Source organism: Cygnus olor, chromosome 3 (assembly GCF_009769625.2).
Source record: "Cygnus olor isolate bCygOlo1 chromosome 3, bCygOlo1.pri.v2, whole genome shotgun sequence".
NCBI lineage: Eukaryota > Metazoa > Chordata > Aves > Anseriformes > Anatidae > Cygnus > Cygnus olor.
This window is the reverse complement of record NC_049171.1, coordinates 97,658,343-97,677,168: the sequence shown is the minus strand read 5'-3', so window position 1 is coordinate 97,677,168 and position 18,826 is coordinate 97,658,343. Positions and strand designations below refer to the sequence as shown.

Below are 18,826 nucleotides of genomic sequence, written 5' to 3'. Positions count from 1 at the left end.
GTATAGATGCGCTAGGGGGAAAGAAGAAGGAAAAAGACAATGGGGAATATCAACATTTACCTTTCTCAAATCTAGAGAAAGCAACTGACTTGAGGCTACACTGGTGACCTTTGCATATGCCAAGAAGCTCCCCAGCTCTCACATCCCACACCTTGGCTGTCTGGTCTCCTGAAGCAGTGACCTTCAGAGGAAAGAATAAAAAGCTTCAGTCATTTTCTGCATGCCATTGCCAAAGCATTAAGAATAAAGGTAGATGGGAAAAGACTTCTTACAATCCTGTGTTCTCCTGGTACCCAGGCAAGGTCAAATACAGCATTTGAGTGAGCCTGCCATTCTAACGAGAGAACAAAAGCCAGGATTAGTTCAGCGCATTGCAGCATGATGATATTTTGCAGATGGATAAAGAACATCAGACATTGAAATCAGAAATCTCATTATTTGTCAGCAGCTTGCCCTAGGCATGAAAAGCAACACAGAACTATTCATCTATTAGTACTTTTCTAAGAGCACACTCACACGGCTGCTTTATAAACAGGATTCAGCAATGTATATGAAAGGATACAAGTAATGCCCACATTTGTGTTTAATCAACTTTCAAAAAGCTTGCTTGGATTCCAGTAAGTCACGTACTTGTCACATCAAATGAAGATCACATTCTGTTATAGAACTTACCCTTAAAGATCACTTTGCTGGTAGTTTGAGCTTCAGTATCATACAGCCTAACAAATCCTTCTTCATTTGCAACTGCCAGTATATGTTCAAAATTTGGCGCTGAAAAGAAATTGAAGTTTATTTGTCTATTATTTGGCTGACTCAAAATTACTCCCCTTCCTTCGTGATGGGAGTACAAGCACCTTAAGCAGGGTGCACACCTAACGGACAGCTGTAAGGATAAATAGTATTTACATAAAAATTTAAAACTTAAGAATGCAGGAACATTGCCATGTATTTCTTTCTGGATGTTCTATTCAAGAACTCTTTAAGTGGGAAATCAGGTGGCAAGGAGCAACTTCTATAGTAATACATCTTTCACCAGTTATGATAGCTCCTTTCCTCCATCTTTATGGCCTGTCCTCCACAACATCCAGTACTTTCCTTGGATGTGGGTTGGAAAAGCAGGAAGCTGCCTCAGGGAAAGGCACAAGAACTAGAGTAGTACACATGGAAGATCTAAAGATCTTTGTCCTAAAGATCTAGGAGCTTCCACACATGCCAGTGGCATACATCCATCTCTTTGATTTGTACTTACTATTCTCCATCCTGTTCCATCTTTTATGTATTTTGAACAAAGCCACGTCTGCAAATATTGCATCAAGAGGATGTACCTTGAAACAGACAAAGCTGAAACGCAAAAGCCATTGGAATAAATGCTTTTCAGTCATTTCTGTAAGGAAATGTTTCCACTAGCACACCTAGGAGCACTGTGATGCAGTATATATAGGATGTAGGAGCAAACACAGCTACACCCTCACAGAAACACGAAACTCCAATGCCGAGCCCTGAAGCATTAAAGATAAGCATGGCATGCAGCAGATCCCACAACCGAGAACGGCCTCCCAGGAGGGAGCTGTACCTGCAGAGAAGCGGCAGCCGAAAGGAGGGACCGGCATGCCCGTTTCCCCGTAGGAGAGGTGGTCATCTTCCCGGCGGCACCGGTAGCTGTCGAGGAGATGCTGGAGGGGAAGCGCCGAGGGCTGACCTACAAACGAGACGGACGGACCCGTGACCACACGGGGCACGGCGAACGCGGACCAGGGGAGCCCGGACGCCGCACGACCCCGGGTCGGGGGGTTCCTGGGTCGGGGGGTTCCCGGTGCGGGGGTCCGGCGGTACTCACGGGGTGGCACGGAGGGGGTGGCGGCGGCGCGGCGGAGCAGCGCCCGGCACAGCATGGCCAGCAGCACCCAGGCGCGCGCCCTCCCGCCGCGCGGCACCGACTCCCGCCACCAAGCGCCGCGCCAAAACCTCCTCCGCCCCCCTCATTGGGCAGCGGCGGCGCGGGCGGGAACGCCCCTCCGCGTTGCGATTGGGCGGCGCTGGCGGGAGGCGAGCCCCGCGCGGGCCACGCCCACCCGCCGCCCATTCACCCCGGGGTAGGTGGCGGGAGGGGGGGGGTGGACGGGGACGGCTGCGCATGCGCGGCGTCGGCGGCGATGGCGGGTGGCGGCGGGAAGTCGTTCCTGGCCGAGGCGGGGTACGGCGAGCAGGAGCTGGACGCCAACTCCGCCCTCATGGAGCTCGACAAGGGTGGGTGAGGGAGGCAGGCGGTGTCTGGGGGGTGGGCGCAGGGCTGCCCGTGCCGTAACCTTGGCTCTCGTGCTAGGCCTGCGGTCCGGGAAGCTCGGCGAGCAGTGCGAAGCCGTGGTGCGCTTCCCGCGGCTGTTCCAGAAGTACCCCTTCCCCATCCTCATCAACTCCGCCTTCCTCAAGCTGGCCGACGTCTTCAGGGTCGGGTAAGCGGCGCCGGGTCGGGGCAGGAAGCCGCTTGGTGCTGCCGTGGGGTGTGAGCTGCGGGGCCGGCGGGCAGGAGGAATGCGCGCACGCCTGGCAGCAGCGGTGACACCTTCTGGCTTCACCCCTGCCGGGCTGCTCCGGGAGAGCCGGATCCCAACGCGTGCGGGGCACCGGCGTCTGCTTCCGCTCCACTGCTTGCAACGGGTTAACTTACCCGGAAGAGAATTGGGCCCAGATGTAACGCTAACAAAGCTACGAAACGATGTCCTGTTAATATCCCGTTCTCTAAATCAGCCCACTTAAACGTGCCGTTTCTAAAGCATACGCTTTACCTTTTTTTATTAAGCCTCAGAAGTAATAAGTTTGTATCAGTCGTTTTCATGATAACTCGTTAGTTTGTACGTAAGGTGTTTGAATTTGCATTATAAAGCAGCCTGATAAAGATAAGCACGTGTCTTCTGATAGAAACAACTTCCTGAGGCTCTGTGTGCTGAAAGTTACTCAGCAGAGTGAGAAGCACCTAGAGAAGATCCTCAACGTGGATGAGTTTGTGAAGAGAGTTTTTTCAGTAATTCATAGCAATGATCCAGTGGCTCGGGCTATTACACTTCGGTATGTATGCATAAATTAACGTAACGTACTTCAACACTCTAGCTGATTATTAGCGTACTGATCTGCAATAAGAAAATCTGCAGCTACCATGCATGAAGTGTAGGAGTTGTCTTCTACATTTATCATACAGGTGAAAGCAGAGCTGATGCTGGACACAGTTGAGGACATGGTTGGCCCTCTTGGCTGCCAAGGCACACTGCTGGCTCATGTTCAGCTTGCTGTCAATCAAAACTCCCAGATCCTTTTCATAAAAGCATCTTAAAAATGCTTGGTGTTTCTAGTGCCAAAGCATGCTCTTAGTTTTATAAGAATTCTTGAAGCTTATCGCTTTTTTGCTTTCAAGCTAAAGGTACCAAAATGTAATTGATGTTTTTATTGAATGACAAACATAAGACTCAGGCCAACACTTTTACATTGCCTACCATTAGTGTTTGTTTGTTTCTGTAATCAGCATGAAAGGAACACATACTTATATAAAAACTGAAACTTTAGAGCAGTCCTTCCATGTTTCTGTTTAGTTTCATCTTGCGTTTCTTCATAGTCATTGTGCTTCCTGATCTCACTGTGATCTGTTTGTGTAGGATGTTGGGCAGCATGGCATCTATTATTCCTGAAAGGAAGAATGCACATCACAGTATTCGTCAGAGTTTGGATTCCCATGATAATGTGGAAGTTGAAGCTGCTATATTTGCTGCTGCCAACTTTTCTGCACAATCAAAGTAAGATGTAATTTTTTCTCCATTTTTCATATTACAAAGAATGGGAACTCCATTGACACTGTCACTCACAAAATGTAGTATTTTCTCCTCTGGTGCCAGCTAAGTCATTTATAATAATTATGTGTAATAACAGTATTGTAGGAAAGTCTGAATCGAGTTTAATACGAAGCTTTTTTCTAAAATACTAATGAAAAGGTCATAAATATGGGAATGCAAGGCAATAGAGCAACTTTAATCGAGGATTATTATTTACAGAAATTATAGTTGGCAGCTATGCGTAATGCTGCTTGTCACTTTGATACATATTTAAAAGCTTCCTTTTTATCATTTGATCATTCCCGTGTGTAGGAGTTCCAAAACCCCTTAAGACTGGGCAAGTAGTCTTGTGAAAGGTTTTATTATTAAAATGCAAGGTTCGATACTTCTGTTGATTTTTATTATTAATAACAATAATAATCAGTTTATTTTTATTTCACCCGGTACTTTGTCTTTTTCTCTACAGGGATTTTGCTGCAGGAATATGTAACAAAATCAGTGAGATGATTCAAGGTACATACAAATACTGAATGATAAAAAGAAAAGTTCTAATTACTCTGAGAATTCTTTATTATCCATATATAAATATCAGATATCAGAATACTGTTGTCCTTATCCTCAAATAATTCCTGTTTTGAAATTAAAATAGCTGAGAAATAATCCATTATCTGGCTCTTAAAATCCAAGTTATCATACCTTTGGTATAGAATAAAAGCTCATCTGTATTCTGGTGAATGGGATTCTATAACACTATTGCAGGTTGCTTCAGATAAGTTAATATGTGTATTACCTGCAATGAGGCAAGGAGCCACCTTTCCAAAGAACTCTTAAAGTGTGTGGTACTTTTATGGTTATGCTGGTAGCCAGTGGACGAGTTATTTGAAACTAACGCAGGTGTCTGCACGATCCACGTTAAGTGGTGATAGTAATTAATGCAAGAGTGTTGTGTGTCTTAGTACTGCCAAAAGACAGTACAGCGGACTAATAGCCTGGCAATGTCTCTGTTCCCTGTTACAGGTTTAGCCACACCTGTGGACTTGAAATTGAAGTTGATCCCTATTCTACAGCACATGCATCATGATGCTAGCCTGGCCTCCAGCTCCCGACAGCTGCTTCAGCAGCTGGTAACATCATATCCTTCTACCAAGATGGTCATTGTTACTCTTCACACATTTACTCTACTTGCTGCTTCTTCTTTGGTTGACATTCCTAAGCAGGTAATTCTTTCTGAATTCATTCCTTCAAATTAAAGTACAAAGTACATTTAAAACCAAACCAAACCAAAAAAACTCAGATGCTAGATGATGTTGAAAATCTATTAAAGGATATGCTGATTGCCACTACATAGTATAGAGAAAGAGTACTCTAAAACCGATGTCACTTTGATATTTCCAGATAACCCCTTCAATGTAGGAACCCTTCTGTATAGCTTATAAACTGTCTTTCTTGGAAATCAAGTGAATTAAGAAAGCACACAAGTCATTTTTTTTGTTTTGTTTTGTTTTTTTTTAATCTGAAAACCTCTATCTTTCATGTAGAACCCATGCTTCACTTCTTACTGCTGTATGTTCTCTTGGGTAGTGGGTATGCCTTTCACCTTCCCTGCATGCAAGGAAATGAATAATTCAACCGCATAGAGTGCATTCAAAAATGTGTTTCTTGAAGGACTCTGAAGAATTTGAGTCTGTTGCTATAATTTATGTCTATAAACCAAGTTGTGGGAAAGCAATGATGGAAAAATACAATGCTTCTATGTTCTGTTAATGTGCTTTGTGGATATGATTTATATAGCAAGTCTGAACACAGCGACATTAGAGATCCATCTAACTAATCCTTGTAAAGTAGTCATAAAAAAATTATTGGCCTTCCTTTAATGCCATACAGCTATGGAATGCTGGTGTCTGTTACTGTTAGACTAATAGCATTGATCTGTCTGAAACTTCTTCGAATCGCTGATGTCTGTATTTCAGAGATAGTACTGAATCTAAGCCAACTGAAACAACACTAGAACACTTGATGTGCTTTTTTTTTTGTGGCAGTAAGATGGTGTTTTAGGCTGTGTTTCCGCAACACAGCAGACTATGCTGCTTATGTAAGTTGAGTAGCCAGAATGGAGTTGGAGAGCAAAAAACCACGGTTGATATGTTCATGCAGTCTCCCATTTGCTGGTTGTTCTATCTCCAAATCTCCAAAAAATTAATGCAACAAAGGAGACTTCATTAAGTGTCATTTCAATTAATTTGAGATAAATACCTCGTGTGCTGGTGGGTGGTTTTTTTTATTTTTTATTTTTTCATCTGTTTGGGGTTTTTTGGTAGCTGCTAATACATACATAGTACATCTACTGCTCTCTTTTAACTGCAGATTATGTAGGCACCTGAATTAGTGTCAAATGCCTGGAATACTTGCTGATAGCATAATCATGACAATGTAAAGTGTTTACTGAGGTTCTTGGAAATGTTTTACTAGTATTTCTGTAAGAGCTGAAACAGCTCTCAGGGCTTCTTGGGTACGCAGGGCAGTGAAAAACACGGTGCATGAGCAGAGAGGGAGAAAATAGCAGGAATTGGCTGGAATCTTGCCAGGGAATCACAGACTGAGTAGAGGCTTTGCCATGTAGCAAGCAAACAGACAGGTAGGGCATAGCAGTTTTAGAGGAATATTCCCAAAGTTCCTTCTTGAGTACTTTTGAAAAGGCTTCCTTCTAGTAGCATCTCTTTCTCTTAATTAATTTACTTTGTTATAGGTCCAGCTTCTGTTGCAGTACTTGAAGAACGACCCCAGGAAGGCTGTGAAGAGGCTTGCAATCCAAGATTTAAAGTTGTTGGCCAACAAGACACCGCATACGTGGACTAGAGAAAATATTCAGGTTTATGCATTTTTAAGCTAAAGTGTATTTTTAAGCTAAAGTTTATTATGAAACTTTGCAATTAGTTATAGAACTCTTTCCAAAAGAATAATTTTGGAAGTGAAGGAAGAACGTGCCTCTCCATATCCTTAATACAGACAAAATCTGCCAGAGTAGCCAAGTATTAATGAATAACTGAAGTATTACAACTGAGGAAAGGCATTTGTCATGTAGTAGGCCTTTTTGACGTAAGGAAATAACTTTTGCACCTGACAAACTCATTTAAGATAGTAGACATGGGAGATGAATGTTTTTGTTAATGCTATGATACTGAACGTGTATTAATGCCCTCATGTAACACAGAACGTCTGTGGGGTGTGTCAAAGCATGTAATCCAGCAAGGTATACTTGAACAGATGAAAGTAACTTTGATTTTATCGCTAAGAATCAATGGGTCATTTTCAGTAATGTCTTTGTGACTCTTCTTGTATGAATGAGTTCCTAAAAGGTGTTTATAGCGTATCTGCATTATCTGGGGAAACCATTGTTACATTGGAAATAAGATTGCATCTGTCTTTCAATTGCAGTTGTACATTTACATTTCTTTCCCCCCTTGCCTTTCCCTTTTTCTGGTAGAAATGACTGTAGAAAATAACTTCAAGTTAGATTAGATTCTAATTGGAAAAGTAAATATTTCAAAAGCTTAATGGCAGAGGCTTATAGCTCTGCTTATCTGATTTTAGTACTCTTGGAAAGCTACTTTTGCTATATGTCATTGAAGTATAAGGCAATTGGGGAGAAAAAATATGTAGTTTTTCTTATATTAATAGTCACATGAGAAATAACACATGCTTTTCTTTGTCTCCAGTACAAAGAGATGATGATTTAGTGTGCGGAGGTTTTTATTTTAGTGAAATGCTTCATTCTCCATAATGTTTTAACATCAGAAATTTATTTCTCTTAGGATTTTTAAGGAATTGCGTAATGGTATATGAATTCTTTGTGGTCAAAATGCTGCTATATACCATTATATCTGGGTGGTAGTTGTCTTAGTACAAGTGAGAGACATGGTAATGTGGCTTTCATCATTATATGATGTCTTAAAATAAGTATTTTTGCTAGTTGAAATGCACGGGAGAAAGTTCTGCTGTCATTGGAAATAGACCAGTGACTGGGTTAGAACCAAATGAATGGTCTGAAGCATGTTACTGCTTGCTGAGCCACATACAGTGCTCATGAGAGATCTTTCTGAATTCTGAAGTTTAACATTTTGAGTTGGGCAACTCTTTCCCGTATATTTAAACAACTTGATAAATGTTTATGCAGCAGGGACTGGGGCAGACCCTCTTTTTCTCATGGCAAAACCTCTTTCCGGTACCATTTCAGCGGTGTTAACTTTTTAGCATTTTGGGTCTGGGTAGGTCAGAGAGGAGGCTTTGTCTTCGGACTGTGGAGGCTTTACTGACTTTCAGACTTAGGTTTTAGAAGCTGATGCCTTTGATGCCTAAAGCAGTTTATTAGGATATATATGTTAAGATATTTTCTAGATGTGTCTGCCCTCTAACGCTTATCAGGTGGGCTAAGGGAAATTCTGCTTTGATTCTTTGACATTTTTTTTTCATCAGTTTTGCCTGTTTTGGTCATAGGCCCTTCTCACGGTGTTTTTCAAGGTGTTAGCTTCAGATCATAATGTATTTTTGTATATATATTAGCACATACCTGTTTAATGCTACTGTGTAAGAGCAGCATTTGGTCCGAGGGTGCTGTTGCTGAGCGCTTCAGATGTGTTAACTAAGGAGAACTTACCAATGAAGACACAAGTTCTTGTGTTTAATGAGATAGAAATGAAAAAGGGGAGTTCTTACAGTGCTGCATGTCCGTGTATCCTGGCTGTTTACATTGTAATTAGATTGGAAAGGGACAACTCCTAAACCATGATTTTCTGAAAGTTACTGAAGGTGCATTTCTTCCTACTGACTGCGAAGGTAACTGACTGTAGCCTGCAGTCTGTCCTGCTAATTCTTCTAGATTTCCTCATAGGTACTATTTCAAATATCCTCTGTCCCTCAGTCCTGCAGATTGTTTTAAGGCAAAATGCTCAATATAGCTCTAATAGACTGGAGAATTGTCTTAAAAGCTTTTGCAATGTTTGATCTATGAGACATGGTAATACTTTTGTCACTGTTTTTTAGTCAATAAAGTGGTTTGTAAGTGGTGTTTCCTAGCATACGAGACCCACTGTCAATTTTTAGCAAGCCATGTCCTCAATCTACTAAAACCGGTGCTTCAGGACATGAGTTCTAACTTCTGAATTCAGTATAAGTATTTTCAATGGGAAAAATTCTGATTCATAGAACTTCTCGCAGGCAAGTGCAACTAAATATTTAATACAGATAGCTCATGGGACTTCCTTCCCTTTGTATCTTCTTCCTTCTCTTAATCTGTAGGCGTTGTGTGAATCTGCTCTTCATACCCCTTATGATAGTTTGAAACTGGGCATGCTATCTGTTCTCTCCACGTTATCGGGGACCATTGCTATTAAACAGTACTTCAGTAGTGCTCCAGGTAAGAAAACTAGATCAGATGATTACTTCTAGCATTTTTGGTGGACTGGCTACCTACTGTTAAACAGGTCAATCACTAAACATTTTGTGGCATATTCTTAAAGTCTATTTGTTGTCCAGGATGCTGATTATCAGTTAGGCTGTTTTCACTGTATGAAAACTTAAGTGGGATAGTATATACCAATAGACCCAGTTGCAATCTAAGCTTCTGTTCTGGATTTTGTGACTAATAAACTTTGTTTACCTTTGGGTTTTAAACTTCTCTATATACACTAAGGAAACAGCATGCATCTTAACTGGTCAACCTGTATTCTGCTTAAGGTGCTTTGAAACCATGGATTTGCATGGTTTATTAGTATGAATAAACTGAACAATGAAGCATGGAGGCTTTATGGTGTGAGAAAGAGTAGACATTTCAAAATGATTCAGGATGTCTCATTCTTAAAATGATGATAGTTCCTGAAACATCAGCCTTTAGACCTGGATACTCTCTTGTGTATGTTTAACTTGCATTCATGAAAGGCTTTTGTGTTTGTATATATTGGAATACATGTTAAAATGATAGGATGAAAACATGTGAAGTAAAATAAATAATTAAACAAAAAAAGCACCCTAAGTCAATGTAGGTTTTCTGCATAAATGTACTTGAAAGATTTGTGGTACAATTAAGGAATGTGCTCTTTTATGTCCTGTCTGTCTTATCTTTATTTAGGAACAGCAGCTACAACTGCAAGATCATTTGATTTAGTAAAACTAGCACAGGAGTGCTGTTACCATAATAACCGTGGCATTGCAGCTCATGGCGTGAGAATTCTAACTAATATATCAGCCTCTTGTCAGGAAAAAGGTAAATGAAAGCAAGGACGATGAAATGAGTCTATTTACAGTCAGGCTTACGAACTTAACGCATGTTAACTGGTCTTGTCTGTAAGGCTGTCTGATCCTTTACCCTGGTTAGGAAGAATGGGGACTGTAATCTAGTAGAAAAAATTTTGTAGGATTTTATGAATGGTTGGTAAGATTCCATCTTCTGTTAACTTATAGAAAATTACCAGGTGCAGCAGAACTCCTGTTAAATAAAAGCTTGTCTTACCTATGCTGTAAATTACTGAATTTCTTGTTAGCCTTTGAAAACTCTTAGAACAAAGTCTGTTGCAAAAGAATAACATGATATTTAGAAGTCATAGTCTAGAATTTTTGTTGGCCCTACGTATGTCACAGTTGACGTGACTGCTGAATAGTTACCTGAGAGATTGAATTGTTTGAAATCAAAATAAAGTAAGGCAGAATTATTAGGAAAATACTCATCTATCATCACTGCAACACCAGTGCAAGTATTATACTGATTATGATCAGAAATTGTAACAGGGAACTGACTGACTGTTTCTTTTTCTTAGATCTTCTGCCTTTGGAGCAAGATGCAGTTTTTGGCTTAGAGTCTCTTCTTGTTCTTTGTAGTCAAGATGGCAGTCCAGGAGCTCAAGCAACCTTAAAGGTGACACTACTGTTGTCTTTTCATTAGCACAGCCGTAAGTTACAATAATGGTTTGTATAGCAGAAGGGCTAATGTGCACCATATCCTTTTTGGTGGAAGCATAGCATATTGGGAAAAAAAAAATTCTGTGTTTTGCCAGTAGTTGGAGTTCAGAGTGGTAGTACACAACTGTAACATGATCTCTCTCAGCTCTAGAGTAAGTTGATTGTCATAAGGGAAAAAAGATGCGTCCCTCTGATGAACAGCTGTAAGGAAACGTAAACTTCAATATGGGATTGAGGTGTCTCTGGAGGGTGGAGAAATTTTTGGAGAGAACCTGGTTTTTGGAGATGGGGATGCAATGTGTACATGATTACAACACTCCTATGATCTATTATTTTTATTATTTTACTTCATAAGTTGCTACCAGGAATTTTGTCTAGTTATTTACCTGTAAAGGCTGATATGAGAAAAAAAGTTTATTGCTTCTTGAATTTGTGGTATGTTTGTGCTGAGAGCTCAGGGCTGGAGACTTGGGCTCTTAGGATATCTTTTCTGTGTGGTATGTGATTCTGAAAATACTCTCTCTTCTGCATTTCCGTAATCGCACTTTCAGTTAAGTATCTGATTTTGATTTATTTTCAAGTAGACATTGTATTCATTGTATGTGTTGATGTGTGTGAATTGCAGATCACCTTAACTTGCATGGTGAAATTGGTCAAGAGCCGTCCTCACCTGAGCCAGTCGGTGGTTGAGTCTCTGTTGACCCAGCTGCACAGTGCCCAGGATGCTGCTAGGATCCTCATGTGCCACTGTTTGGCAGCTATTGCCATGCAGCTGCCCGTCTTAGCAGATGGGATGCTAGGAGATCTGATGGACCTCTACAAAGTAATCGGACGATCTGCCACAGATAAAAAACAGGAACTCTTGGTAAGACCTCCTACTGGTGAATATCCCTTGATGGATAAAGCCTACTACAGATGGAATTTTATTTTATTTTAGTTTTTGGTTTTGTTTTAAAGGTGGCCTAAGCCGTTGGTTATGCCCAAGTTGATGTGCCAGCCTATAGCCTTATTTTCAGTTTTCTTTTAAACTTTCACTATGTAGTTCAGCTCTATGAGGTGTAATTTCGGTGTTGAATGCTGGCATATGTGTTCCATTAGATTTGCCAGCAGATGGCAGTGCTTAGACAAAGCTAGCTATAGAAAGTATTGGGATAGTCTGTGAAAAAATACTTACAGAAAAAACAAGATGGCAGATCTCAATTTGCATGTGGTAATCTGATACGTGTCATTTACAACAAATGTTTTAGTTACCCCAAATGTTAAGAATGACATATGACAGAGAAGACTTTTTCAGTTAAAATACGCGTTAAGTCTTCTATGTAGTTTTGAGTCCAAAATCAAGCAGACCATTTCTGTTAGTTTAAGAAATGGGGCTGGGTTGTTTTTGTTTTCTCTGATTTTTTTTCTCCTTGTTTTTTGTTTTGTTCCTGAAACCCACTGTTCTTCCTTCATCCTTCTACTCTTCACTAGGTTTCTCTTGCCACAGTGATATTTGTTTCCAGTCAGAAAGCCTTATCTTCAGAAATCAAAACTGTTATCAAACAGCAGCTTGAGAACGTCTCCAATGGATGGACAGCCTATAGGATAGCCAGGCAAGCTTCCAGAATGGTAAGTGAAAACATCTGGAGAAAAATGTTTTGGTGTGGTTGGAAGGTTACTAGTGATTTCTTTGATCTGGAAAAAGAAAAGAAAGTGATAGGAGTCAGAAGGAAGAAACCAGTGTTGGGGGGAAGAATATATAGTGTTCCCTCTTAATTCCCTAAAATGCTGATTCAGATATGTACTATTCAGGGGAGTTATCCCATCAGGATGGTTTTCCTAGTCATTTGTCTTTTTGAAGTATTTGAGAAGGATGAAGGTAACAACCTCAAAAATGTCTTTTTTTGGAGCACATGGGCTCTGCATTGCCTAGCTGCTCTTTAGAAGGTGATACAGGCCATCCTGATGTGTGCTTCTCTTCAGTGTGAAGAAAGGAAGGAAAAAATACTGTTTTTCTGTTGCCTTCCATCAAGTCATAGCTGGGGTTAGAATTGCATAGAAACCCTAGTACAAGATGATGAGGTAATTTTAAATAGATAAAGTACATAATGCAGAAGAGAGGACTGAGCATAGTGCTGTTTTGATAAATCAGTCAGGGTTCCTGGTTTTAGCTCTAAGCTGACCTGATAGTTCCAAACCCAGTGTTACTGTGGGGATGAAAGAGATGTTTTCAGGTTTTTGTTGGTTTGTGTTAAAAAAAAAAACTCGACAAGATAAGAAACAAATCTAGAAATTTACTATCCTGTATAAATGAGTACTGTAGTTCATACAGGCTGATCTTTCCATAAAACAAGGCTTTGTGGTTTTATTTATTGTTAGCATTGTCATGATCAAATGACTGAAAGAAGTTTCACTATATTTATTTTTGAAGTGTGACTAATTCTGGTGATGTTACTCTTCTTATTTGTATTTGTTACTTAGAAACCCATGGCCTGCTTTCTTACCCCTTCTAAACCTTGTCATTACAGGGTAACCATGACATGGCCAGAGAGCTGTATCAAAGCCTGCTGACTCAGGTGGCCTCAGAACACTTCTACTTCTGGCTGAACAGTTTGAAGGAATTTTCCCATGCAGAGCAGTGTCTGACAGGTTTGCAAGAGGACAACTATAGCTCAGCGCTTTCTTGCATTGCTGAAGCTTTAAAGTCATATCACAAAGGAATAGCGTCACTGACGGTTAGCACAGAGCTTTTACTTTATTGATAGTGGTTTTGTATATTGTAGGTCTGTTTAGTTCCTGTTCTTAAACCTGTGAAAAGTTTTTGCAGATATCTGCCAGCCTCTTTTTGAGAGGACTGCAAGGAAAAGCCAGTTTTAACCCACTGTATCTTCAGAGACAAGGTTCTATAGCTAAGCTGACTAGCTAGTATCTCTCTTTTCTGCCTTCCCACCCCCTCACTTCCTGTCTTGATCAAATCATGTGATAAGACAATTTTATTTTTTTTTCTTGAAGTTACAGTACTCGAAATTTTTCACTCCTTATATTGGCTGAATAAATGCTGTTGTAATGATTTAGCCTGGGAATTTGTCTGAATTGGCTCCTAGCTTGTTGAGATGCAGAGAGGATTAAATTGTCCTCCTTCCTCCTATTGAGTTCACATTGCCTTGTATTTGACAATGTGGTCCTATGGAATCCCAACAATAAAGCAACACCAGTTCAGTAAGAGGAGGGAGGACAATTCAATCTCACATCCACAGAATTCATGTGGCACCTGCTTTAAGCACATATTTTCTGCTTCTCTAAAGTAGGGAAAATAGCAAGAAGTATGTGCATGTGTATGGTGTCTACGTAAACAAAAAGCAGTAACGAATATGGACCTCCAGTTCATGTTGTCTTCTTTAACAAAAGATGGTCCAGCTTCCTACAGTACTTCTTCATATTTTGGTTTTCATGAAGAAGTTTTTACATACGGATTTCAGTATATCTTCTAAATAAAATGGCTTACTTCTTTTGCAATTACCAGAACTGTCAGTGTCATGACAGCTCAGATATCAGTATTTATTAAAGCTCAGATACTAATATTTATTAATAAACTGCCCCTAGATAACCTGGAAGGACATAAATTTTGTGCCTTTGTCCTGTGAGAGAAAGCTCCATTGTTCCTCAAGTACCTGTCTTTAATTTGTTGGCTGGGTGAATAAGGCTTTTAATTCATGTTTCAATATTTCTCTAACATCTAGAAGACATGGGGAGACCCATCTAATTAGATGTTTATATTTAATACAGGCAGGAAAATATTGTTGCTGAAACAGGTCAGTCTGTGGCTCAGTAATTTAATCTCTTTCCCTAGAGTTTTCTTTTTTTTTTTTTTTTTTTTTTTTTTTTTACTGTTGAAGAATTACTGTCCTCATCTTATCTCCTCTGCTGACTTAATTTCCTGTGTTGCCATGCATATTGCACCCAGAAGAGCACTTCCTTCTGAATTGTTGTGGTCCACAGGAGTAAGTACAGGTTTCAGAGGGTTAGAGAAGAGGAAGCTGTCTTTTTTTGTTGTGATTTTTTGTTTGTTTGCTGGTTGGCTGTTGCTGACTTGTTGCACCACTACAAATTTCTCACCACGCTTGAGTCTCTCAGCTGTGAAAGGAGCCGCTTGCTGCTTGCATCTACATAACTTAGTGTTTCAAAGGGGAGCAAAGTGTCACAAAGGGCACATGGTAGTCTAACTGCAGAAGATTTTAGCTGTCTCTCTTTACTCTGGCTCCAGCTTTACTGTCGCTTCTGTTTCAGTGTAGAGCATCACTCAGCACTATTGGCACTGCACACCATTAGTGCAAGTGATGAAGCCTGTGTAGTTGTCCACCTTGTAGCTGGAAAACACTGTACCAGGTAATCTGTTGCAGATGTTCAGTCAGCCCAGTTTAGCAATGATGAAATATGCAGACAGTGTCTGATCTCATCGGAAAATTTCTCAATTCCTTCTTGATATACGTGCACCCCTCCTTCTTGCATTGCTGTATGCAGAATGTTTTTTCATGCAAGTTTCTCCCCTTGAGGGAAAAAGTCCAATTACTTTATGGATGAGAGGTGTATGGGACTGGGAGTTGTCATCAAGTCTGTCAGCCACAGTCCCCTCTGTCTCACAGTGTGCTTCCTTGTATAGTTAGCAAGGGTTTTGAAGTAAGACTTATTCCTTTCGACACAGAACGCTCATCTCTTTGGAAACTTTGCTTGTTTTTCACTGCTAGTAATCCAGAGAAGATACAGAACTTGAACAAAGCATTTGTATAATTAAGTAGCACTAACTCCAAATATGTTGATAAGTGGCATCATTTGAAGAACTTAACTGAGCCATAGAACTTTCTCTGTCATTTTCACAAAAAGAACTGTAACTCATTTATTGGCCATGGCTATATGGGGAGCAGATAATATAAATTGTAGTATTAATGAAACAAGCTTGTATTTCCACTTACAAGAATCAAGTCCGATTTGTGCTACTAAAAATGTCTGGATTTTCTGATCTAAAGTACTGAGACTTCACTCTATAAAAACATGAACTCTCTGTAGAGTAATTACAGTACAGTGAGGTCTTTTCCTCAGAGGATTTTCTGAAACTACCCTTGCAGAATAAACTGAACAACTTCCATTCAAAAGTGGAGGCAGGGGGACGGTTATGCCCTTGGAGAACGGAAAGTAAAGTGCTAAGGGGGGTGGAATAGCTTGAGTGGAGAATAGCTTGAGTCTTGTTTAAGACATTTTCTTTGGTTGATATCTAACCCAGTAGTTCAAGGTGATTGCAGTTGGCTGATGTTTCCTCACTTTAGTCAATCGTAGGCCAGTTCTCAGATGACATGGGATGTTTTGTGAAAAACTTGTTTTCCTGTCAGAAAAAAAAAATGGTTCTTGGTAAGGTATTGTAGAAGGGCTGTAACTTCTCACTTCCAGAAGTGGCCTCTGCTGTTGTGAAATGAGAAGCACTGGGTAAGACGTGGAAAAGTTTAATACTTATCCATTCTCTGTGTAAAATAATGTCCTGGTGCTTTGTTTTGCAGGCAAGTTTCCTCTCAGCTAGAGAAAAAAGGGTGGTCCTCTCAAATCCATCAGTATAGAAAAAATAAGTAATGGATTTTTGGCCTGACTAGTATCAAATCTTTTGAGTGCTGCAATTTGCCCCCTCCTAGATTTCTTAAGCTGTCACGGATGCTTCTCCGAGTTAGATAAGCTCTTAAGGAACAGAATTTCATAGTGCCATAATTTCTAAAAAATAGCATCTTTCCTCCTGGGGTTCTGTTGTTTACTCTTCTTGGTTGTCACTGAACTGTCCCTGTCTTCATCAAATGCAAGTGCCTTTGTTCCTGTCCATTTCACAATTCCAAGAAAATCGAAGTTGATTACTCCTTTTTGGTGCAGGTATCTTTAGCCAGTTCTTTATCTTCTGGCTCATGCAGAGAATCACTTTTTCAGTCCTCTGTAAATTGGAAGGCAAACACACAGTGTTCTCCCTTATGGCAGGGACTACCTGGACTAGTCATTTGAAGTCTAAAGACTTGGCCTTTGGAAAAAGGGGAAATAGGTGCCCTAATAGTATTGTAGCAGCTCAAGTCACACTAGACACAAGGATGATACACTTGAAATACGGCTTGATAATTATCTAAACTTCTGTGGCCTTAATATTCAGAATGATTTACATCAAGCAAATCCATTAACTGTGGTTTTGAAAAACAGCTTTTGGAATTGACCTGGAGAGTTTAGTTGTCTGATGAGATAGTTCAGTGACATTCCAAAGTTATTTTACCATGTTTGTTTTTGACCCAGATTGCCAACATTCCTATTACTGTGTTTCAGGCTGCTAGTACACCACTTAATCCTCTGAGCTTTCAGTGTGGATTTGTGAAACTCAGGATTGACCTTCTGCAAGCTTTTTCTCAACTTATTTGTACCTGCAACAGCCTAAAAACAAGTCCACCACCAGCTATTGCCACAACAATTGCTATGACATCAGGAAATGATCTCCAACGGTGTGGACGCATCTCTAACCAGGCATGTATTCTTGTTTCACTCTTCAGTGTAGTTACTTCTATAACTGGTATGAATTTTATTTCTCAGCAGAGATATCAGATGAAAGAATTGAAAAGCATCAGTGAAGAGTCTGACTGAACAGTGGGCCTTGGTTTTCCCCTATAACTGTAGGGAAGCAGAGCATGTTTTTTTCACACATCCATGCACACAGTTTCCAAGAATATGCAAGCAGTAACCCAGGCAATACACTCAAAATTGCAGCAAGACCTTTCCACCTTGCTTTGAAACACGTCAGGTACTGTGATTATATTAGTTAAAAGTAAAAATACACATTTAAGGCTCGCACTGTAATTCTTCCTGGTGAGTGTTGGCAAGCAGCTTGGTACCATACAGAATACCAAAGCAGTGTATTTCTAAATGCACGTAGCCTGCAAGAAGGAATCAGTCGGTGGTCTTTGAAAGACAGAGCAGTTTGGTTTATCAGTGAGGGAGAGTGGAGGTTGTGCATGGTTTTTGTTTTTAACCCAAAAAAGGATAAGTTTGTGTTTAGTTACTGGAAAAATACCCATATAAAGCATGGATAATACTCTGTCACTTTAATGATCTTTATCTGTATGAAGAAACAAAAGCTTTCTATATCTGCCTGAATGTTGTCTTATTCCTTCAGTTGTGTATGCTAGTATAGTGGTTTTCTGGATATATGATTTTTTTTTGACTGGTAACTTGTCTCTGTAGATGAAACTATCAATGGAGGAGTTCCGAAACCTGGCTGCACGGTATGGTGATCTCTATCAATCGTCTTTTGATGCGGACTCAGCGACTCTAAGGAATGTAGAACTGTATCCTTTTAAAAGCTCAGAATTAGTCCTCTTGTCTTCTCGTGCAGACAGCATGAAGCTTAACAGTCCTTTCTTCTATGAAAGCTGACACAAAGCCATTTTGAAGCAGTTTACCTAAAAATCAGGTACCTTTTTTTTTAAATCCATTTGGAAATGGATACTGCTGTACTGTTGTTTGGAATTAGTTTCTGAAAAAGTTATGACTCAAAACTTGCAACTTCCAAGTATAAAACTTGGAATTTCGATAGTGCTTGCTCTGTTTCCTAAAGGAACAGTGATAGGATTACTTCATGAAAACTAGAGAGGTAAGGAAAAGCGCCAGTAAGTAGTACTGCATTTCTCGTTTTAGGAACCAAGTTTGTAAGTCTCTTAACTCCTTATTGTTAATATCAGACAACAGCAGAGCTGCCTGTTGATTTCGCATGCGATTGAAGCTCTGATTTTGGATCCAGAATCTGCAAAGTAGGTTTGATAGTTAACTTCCTACTCTTTTGCTTTTTATTTCTAAATCCTTGGGACTTTAAGTCTAGGAATTCAAGGAATGTTCAGAAAGTTTCCCAGTGGACCCTTGCGATTTTACTCAGGGTAGGCTTGAGGACACCTGCTGTTACTGTGCTGTAGCTGGCAGTGTAGAGACTGTGTTTCAGATTCTGCTTTTTTAAAATTATTTATTTTGCTCTTGAGAGCTATATTGCACTCATCTTAGATATAGACTTTCAT

General features: G+C 40.2%; 1 protein-coding gene across 2 annotated transcripts in view; it reads left to right on the top strand.

The window, feature by feature from the left end:
• Positions 1 to 315: 315 nt before the first annotated feature.
• Positions 316 to 18,826, top strand: part of INTS7 (integrator complex subunit 7) — a 44,733-nt gene continuing 26,222 nt past the window's right edge. The window contains exons 1-19 of one of the 2 annotated variants that reach the window (XM_040552778.1): positions 316 to 334; positions 673 to 771; positions 1,574 to 1,697; positions 1,836 to 2,247; positions 2,324 to 2,453; positions 2,920 to 3,066; positions 3,648 to 3,785; positions 4,288 to 4,334; positions 4,839 to 5,038; positions 6,568 to 6,690; positions 9,117 to 9,234; positions 9,946 to 10,080; positions 10,631 to 10,728; positions 11,398 to 11,637; positions 12,243 to 12,380; positions 13,280 to 13,486; positions 17,094 to 17,288; positions 18,003 to 18,106; positions 18,500 to 18,568. In XM_040552778.1, coding sequence (XP_040408712.1) covers positions 755 to 771; positions 1,574 to 1,697; positions 1,836 to 2,247; positions 2,324 to 2,453; positions 2,920 to 3,066; positions 3,648 to 3,785; positions 4,288 to 4,334; positions 4,839 to 5,038; positions 6,568 to 6,690; positions 9,117 to 9,234; positions 9,946 to 10,080; positions 10,631 to 10,728; positions 11,398 to 11,637; positions 12,243 to 12,380; positions 13,280 to 13,486; positions 17,094 to 17,288; positions 18,003 to 18,106; positions 18,500 to 18,568 — 2,642 coding nt within the window. In that variant the 5' untranslated portion in view covers positions 316 to 334; positions 673 to 754. Of the gene's footprint in view, positions 335 to 672; positions 772 to 1,573; positions 1,698 to 1,835; positions 2,248 to 2,323; positions 2,454 to 2,884; positions 3,067 to 3,647; positions 3,786 to 4,287; positions 4,335 to 4,838; positions 5,039 to 6,567; positions 6,691 to 9,116; positions 9,235 to 9,945; positions 10,081 to 10,630; positions 10,729 to 11,397; positions 11,638 to 12,242; positions 12,381 to 13,279; positions 13,487 to 17,093; positions 17,289 to 18,002; positions 18,107 to 18,499; positions 18,569 to 18,826 lie in introns of those variants that run through there. The other variant, XM_040552780.1, reaches the window with a different exon arrangement.